This window comes from Astatotilapia calliptera, chromosome 15, assembly GCF_964374335.1.
Source record: "Astatotilapia calliptera chromosome 15, fAstCal68.1, whole genome shotgun sequence".
In the NCBI taxonomy this organism is placed as follows: Eukaryota; Metazoa; Chordata; class Actinopteri; order Cichliformes; family Cichlidae; genus Astatotilapia; species Astatotilapia calliptera.
Genome location: NC_137436.1, coordinates 7,883,726 through 7,890,576, shown reverse-complemented (window position 1 = coordinate 7,890,576; position 6,851 = coordinate 7,883,726). Strand labels below are relative to the sequence as shown.

General features: G+C 44.2%; 1 protein-coding gene across 1 annotated transcript; it reads left to right on the top strand.

Annotated features, from left to right (window-relative positions):
- The first annotated feature begins 4,318 nt into the window (after positions 1-4,318).
- On the top strand, positions 4,319-6,632 carry lratd1 (LRAT domain containing 1). The gene is made up of 2 exons (XM_026142398.2): positions 4,319-4,492; positions 4,928-6,632. Exon 2 carries the CDS (start codon positions 4,965-4,967, stop codon positions 5,751-5,753), a length of 789 nt encoding a protein of 262 aa, XP_025998183.2. The 5' UTR covers positions 4,319-4,492; positions 4,928-4,964; the 3' UTR covers positions 5,754-6,632.
- Positions 6,633-6,851: the final 219 nt, after the last annotated feature.

The window sequence follows — 6,851 nt, the reverse complement described above, 5'->3', positions numbered from 1 at the left end:
GCAATGAAGACATCTGAGCACAAATTGGTGGCACACATTAAATTAGTCACAGCCCCCCTGATGGATTCGCTACAGTTTGCATACTGTCTAAACCAGCCTACAGATAATGCAGTCAACCTGCACTTCACCTTATCTGGAAACCAAATATAATTACATAAGAATTTGACTTGGTGATTTCAGTTCCGCTTTTAAAACTACAAACCCTGTAAAGCTTTTCAGGAAACACATCAGCACATCAATTTTCCTCTGAGTCCTTGATTTTTTTTTTTAAAGGGGTCAAGTTGTAAGATTAGGCTGAGTCCTTTTTACCTCTTCTCCCTCTTCACTATTGACTTTATATCAACAGCAAACTCTTTCAGGACTTTAAAATATGTGGACTAATCTCAAAAGATAGAAGAGGAAACACAGGTTGGAAGTGGAGAAGTCACTGAAATGGTGCGGGAGAAATGAATGAAAATAATGACATGGGTTATCAAACATAACCTGGAAAATTGCTAAATGATGTTCCCCACTAAATTGTTTCTTTCTTATTCTAGTGCCATTACCAGTTTTTGGAGGTAAATGAAAATTTATAAATTTTAATTTCAGATAAAAAAACAAAAAATCATATTTCATTCTAGGGGAAGTGTGCCCGTCACTGGCTGTATTATAAAGTGCTGCCAATTCTACACTACTAGCTTTGTGACATAATGTTGATAGTCGTAAGGTCATTAGTCAGGCATGCTTTGCAGTTTAGATTGGAACAGATAAGCACAAGGTTGAATCCATGTTGGCTTTCATGCTTTAGAGAAGGCTACAAAAAGGCAACAGTCACCAGACACTTTGTTGGTATCTGACCAGATTATAGTTGGTATCTGACCACTGTCCACAACTCTGCTGTGTCTGATAGTTAATGGTTGTCCAACCACCATTGGACAGTCTCTGCCCAAGGGATTAGTTTCACAAACATTCCATGGCTCGCCACCATCCACCATGCACAGAAATCCTGATTCATTGCGTTGTAACATGTCTTTGAGCAGGTTCCTTTGAAACAATGTTGTCAGCAGAAATACTGAGGTTCAATAAATGTTTAAAAATGTATGATTTCTATACATTAATGTAGCTACAGTGGAGCCACGGTAAATGTTTTATTTTGTGCAACCAAGTGTATAACTATGGAAAGACTCAAGAATCATTGCTATCAATTTCCAATCACTAGAACATTATGCTCTGATTAAGGAATAATAATCTAGAAGAAAACTTCACAAGGATTATGGATTTTGACGATGATGTGTTAATGCCTACCGTCTGTATAGTCAGAAATGATATGATGAAAAGATATAACTGCAATGCATACTCATATAATCACATATTTTCATATTTTTCAGGTGATATAAATGACCGAAAACGGCAGCAGTCATTTGTGTCTGTCTTAGTATGATTAGCGTTCCTTTAGCGACATATAAGATGTTACAGACCAACATCATATTGCCAATATCTCCCAGTAACTATAGGTTGACAAGTTTAAGGCTGAAATAAATACAAAGTGATTATATTAATTACAGCAATAACAATCCCAAATATATACACATGTAATACTGATGAAGTAAATAACTTTCATCCAGCACTTACATGTGGGACATGGTACAGTATGTCACAAAGACAGAGAAGGTAATTGCTGAGTAATTTTATGCAGCTGCAACCTTTATGCGCTGCCTGACTCTTCTGCAGAATGTAATGTTTGGCTCTTTACGTAATCACTTAACTGTTTCTTATACTGAGCAGGCTGTCTCCAACAACTACAAAAACCTGGCACCCAAGAGCAGTAGTAATTTTACCTGACACTGCTCTTTAGCTGACCCTGGTCTTTGACCTGCCTGGAAATGCAGAAGCAAAAAGATTATTCTGTCCGCGGGGATCAATAGAGTATCACAAAAAGCTTACATTGTATTCTCCTCTACCTTGGTGTTTTAGTTGAAGCGAGAAACTGAGAAAAAGGTGATCTCTTATATGCTATTTTAGTCATTTAAAGGATAAAATCCTAAAATGCCACAAATGTAGCAAATGATATACAGCATGCAGGTCTTTAAAATGTCTTTCCATACCCCACAAGAGCAACTCCACATGAACACAAACACCTTTTGTGCCTCAGGGGTTTATGACTTGATGTAGTGTTGTTTCTTTTTCAAAAGACACTCCATTTATATTGCATATATTGAAAACTTTCTCAGCCTCTTTGTCCATAATACTATGACGCATTTGTCACAGTTTGCAGGGGTACAGCACTACAGGATCCATTAGTGCTGTACCCCTGCTATATGTACTGTTGCGCTGTTGTAACTACAAAAGACAGACATGCATTTGTGTGCACACTGGTTTGTGAGTCTCTCATCGTTCACATGTGAGGTAGACACGACTCCATTTGTACATAAATTTGTGGACAGTTGGCCGCGAACATGTGTGCGTCAGTCTGTTTTATCTGCGTGGTATGGCACCGCGGCTTACATGATTTAGCTAGTAATTAGAGAATAGAGACGTATCCAATTATTGGGGTTATGAAATATCACCCTGTCTCAGTAGTTATTCCAGTACTGTCTGCACCCTGCCATATTATTACGCCAGCTGCATATATGATTAGGTGTGTGCATGTGTGTGTAAAAGAGAGAGGAAGAGAGAAGAAGATAGTGAAAGAAAAAGAGTACAGTATATGAGTCTATCTAGAAGAGGCGGTGTCTACAAAGGAAACTCATTTATGCTCAATGTAAATTATAGGTGGCAGGACCACATGCTTGTAGGAACCGCAGCCAAAGCTGTTGCACACAGTCCCATGACACCTTGTGTGTGTGTGTGTGTGTGTGTGTGTGTGTGTGTGTGTGTGTGTGTGTGTGTGTGTGTGTGTGTGTGTGTGTGTGTGTGTGTGTGTGTTTTGGTGGTGGTGGTGGTGGGGGGGGGGCAGCATACTTGAAACGTAGCAGCTATGTTTTAGCTACTGCATTTCTCTAACTCTCTAGTACATAAAAACACACAAAGGGCTACATAGTGTGCATCATGAATTGCACCACTCTGCTTGCAGCTTCACTGCAGGCGATCCATCAGATGCATGCACTCTTGCTCTCACATGGCAGGCTAGACACACAGGAGGAAATACATGTGTGACTGTGTGTGCCTGCCCTTTATTTGTGTGGGTGAGAGTGTGTAAATATGTACAATCATATCTCACTTAGTGAAAAAGCCTCCACTTGCTCTGCCTGTCACCAGCGGAAACAAAGACCAAGGACCGTTCAATATTAGCAACTGGAGAGCTGCTATCTCCAGCCATCTGGGAGAAGAAAAAGAAAGCTACTCTATGGATCTCTCCAGATGCTACCAGAAAGCAGATTTCCAAAGCAGAGGTATACAGAGAAAACATTAACTCCATCGAGAGGGTTTGATATAAATGGCAAGATGGCTATCTGTTCTGGGAGGTGATGATGAAAACGGAGACATCACCGCAGACTGGAGATGGCACAAGTGTACGCACATTTATTTTGCATGCACAATATGCAAGTATACAATATAATATGCAGAAAGTGAGCCGGGTTGAAATTTGATATGATTTTCATTTTAGACATATTTTGTTCCTAGACGCAACATCAGTGCAAAGTGAAATATTGTAGACCTTGTATTAATGTCTCTGTAGGCTCCTTTGTTTTCTTCCTGCCTTGCACACACACGCGCGCAAACACACGCACACACACCTGCCTCCAGCCCCTCCCTTAATGGTCTCTACCAGGCACACACTGACAGATATGAGAGTACAAGTGATGCAGTGTAGTGAAGCAGGTGAGGCATGCGGAAATAATTTACAAGATGCTCATGGGAACTGGAGGATGGGACTTACTCCTGTATTCCGGAAGAGATGTACACATTTGTCACGTCCTGCAGTAACTGTATGGATATGATAAGGATGCAGTTTGGGGAGTATTTTTTTGAGATAGCAGAAATGTTTATAGAGCACAGGAATCTGAACTTTTCTCATATATTCCTCATGAGGCATGCGAGTTGTTATCGCAGGTGACTGCTGCCTTGAACTTATACGCGGACTCCGCTGATCATGTAGAGAATTCCTCAGCTCTCTGACAACAAAAACCATGCCACGGTAACAGTCGCCTATCGCCGCCAGCCGCCCTAAGCGCCCCTAATTGGATCATCTGATTGACTGGCATACTCCTCGGCATTTTTCATTGGCAGGGCGGTAATGGAGCCGTGACTGTGCTCCAGTAAAACAACCTAAAGGCGGAGCGCGGAGGGAGAGGCGGAGCTCTCCTTGGTACTTAAACGGAGGTGGCTCTGGTAGAAGTGAAGCACGAGCTCACGACAGCCGGACCGCACAGTGAGCGGTGCGAAGAGTAAGGGATAAGAGTGAGAAGAAAGGGGAAAGGAACAAAAAGAAAGAAGGAGAGCAGGGGACTGCGCGGCCCTCTGTACTAATGGACCACAAGGATATTTAACCGCTTGCCCTGGGAGCGCACAGGTATCCTCTTCCCTCACTCTCTCTTGCCATGCGCTATTCGTAAAGGCACCAGGTTGCCTTTTATTTACAGCAGTTTCTCTCATCAGTTTCAGCTGCCGTTCTTGTTCCGTTTTTCTTCTTTTTGTTTGCACGTGAATCACCTCAGCTTTTATACATTGTGCCCTAATTAGTGGCTGACTCATATGTGCAAAGAGGGCAAGGGGCAGTAAATCATCAGTGCACTATTTCGAGTTTTCCTGTCTCTCTGTATAGTGCTGAGAACTGTTGAGGGCTTTCTTCCACTTCTCTCCAGTACCGAGCAAAATCATCCACATGTAGCAAAGCGTTTGTGAACAACGGTCTTGTTGTGTGAACGTTTAACACGTTTGTTTGATTCCGTATTTTACAGCTTATGACACCCGCTCTCATTCCCGTGCTCTCTCCCTGTCCCCCCAGACACCGCAGTCCATGCCTCTCCCTTGCCAGGTCATTGATGGGAAATCAACTGGATCGGATCACCCACCTCAACTACAGCGAACTGCCCACGGGGGATCCGTCCGGGCTGGAGAAGGACGAGCTTCGAGTCGGCGTCGCCTACTTCTTCTCTGACGAAGAGGAGGAGGTGGACGACCGCACTCCGTCTGACTGCGGATTCACCAAGGACCACAGCCCGACCGAGGAGGGACCCTTATCGGTCAGCGAGGTGGAGTACTCGGCTTTCTGCTCCCAGGAATGCATCTTCTCCAAGCTGCGCGAGAACGAGGACTTGAATGTGTACTCGCCCAAAACTTTGCTGACTATGTGCAAACCGGGGGACCTGCTGGAGCTGGTGGCCACCGCGCAAGCCCCCCACTGGGTCATCTTCGAGCAGGATGACCAAATCATTCATCTGCACAAGGGCGAAATCCGCAAAGACAGCCTGCTTGAGATCAGCAACGGCCGCCACGGGAGAATAGTCAATAATCGTTACCGCTATCGGCCGCTACCCCCTGACCTAGTGATGCAGAACGCAGCGGGACACGTGGGCCTGAACAGCGAGGAGATATGCTGGACCAACTCGGAAAGTTTCGCTGCCTGGTGCCGCTTTGGGAAACGGGAGTTCAAAGCCGGGGGAGAAGCGCACTCAGCGGAGCAGCAGTACTTCCTCAAAGTGCATCTGTCCGGCAGCGAGGTGCACACTCTGGTCTTTCGCAGCCTGGAGGACATGATCCGGGAGAGAAGGCGAGTAGACGCCAGTGGAATTCTCAAAGAGCTCTCTCTGGTTAACGGGGGCAAGGAGTGATCAGGGATTCCGTTTGATATCGTCTCCTCCACCCGCCCTCCCTGCCGCCTCTTTGCCAAAGCGCACGGACGCACACTTTTGCGCACACAATAACGTACTTTCACACAAGCACACGGACGCACACGTGCAAGGACCTGTTGGTGTTGGACTGTCTGTTTGTCACGGATGGGGCCTGGGTTTTATTTCTTTTCTTTTTTTTTCTGGACCAAAGGCGCCCTGTGGAATTTCCATCAAAATACAGTGTTGAGAGAAAAGAGAGCGCGGCCATATAAACAGACAACGCCCATTCTGGTTAGAATTCGTGCTGAGTGGGACACACGATTTCTAAGAAACTCATTGTTCCCGATAAGCGAAATCACCTTTACAACCCCTCCCCACATTGCGCGCACGGCTCGGTTTGGTTTCTGTTTAATTTCTCGGGATAATGGAATTGGCCCCTTCTGTATATAGGGTGCCTGCTGCAGCAGACCAGACGGTGAGACCGGCAGAAGGAGAGGGAGGGAGGGGTTGAAAGATAGGATTTGGGATGGCTCTCGAGAAGTCTCCCTTCTATTTTTTTACTGTTAGCTTTAAAACCTGGACAGACCACGACATAGATCCAAGCCACAAATTCACAGACAGTCCTAGCTGATTACGCAGTTGCCTAAACAAAACATTTTGGCTTGACCAAGCTCCCCTGTTGCCATATCAAAAGTATTGTCATTTTCACAATGCTGTCATCCTGCTCCACAGCACTGGATGTATGTGTAAATTGTGTTCATATACTGATTTCGATTTGAGTCCCTTATTTTTGTATTTCAGTTTAGTGGATTTAACCCTGATCTCTCTTTTTTTTTTTTTTTTTGATTCAAATAAATGGAGGTTGAAATTTGAAAATAAGAACTTGGTCTATCAGGTGTTGTTTGGTCGCCCATAAACACACATGTACCATCTCACATTCTCAGATGCACACATTTACACACTCATACACACACACTTTTGAATTATTGATGTTCTAGTGCCTTCTGACCTGCCTCCGGCCAAATAAGCGTCTTATATCTCCACATCATTTGGAGGTAGAAAATGGTCATTTGCATCAGACACATAAAGGCTTTATGA

Excerpts from the sequence above, each read along its gene's own strand:
- lratd1 (XM_026142398.2), top strand. The coding sequence starts at position 4,965 with ATGGGAAATCAACTGGATCGGATCACCCACCTCAACTACAGCGAACTG.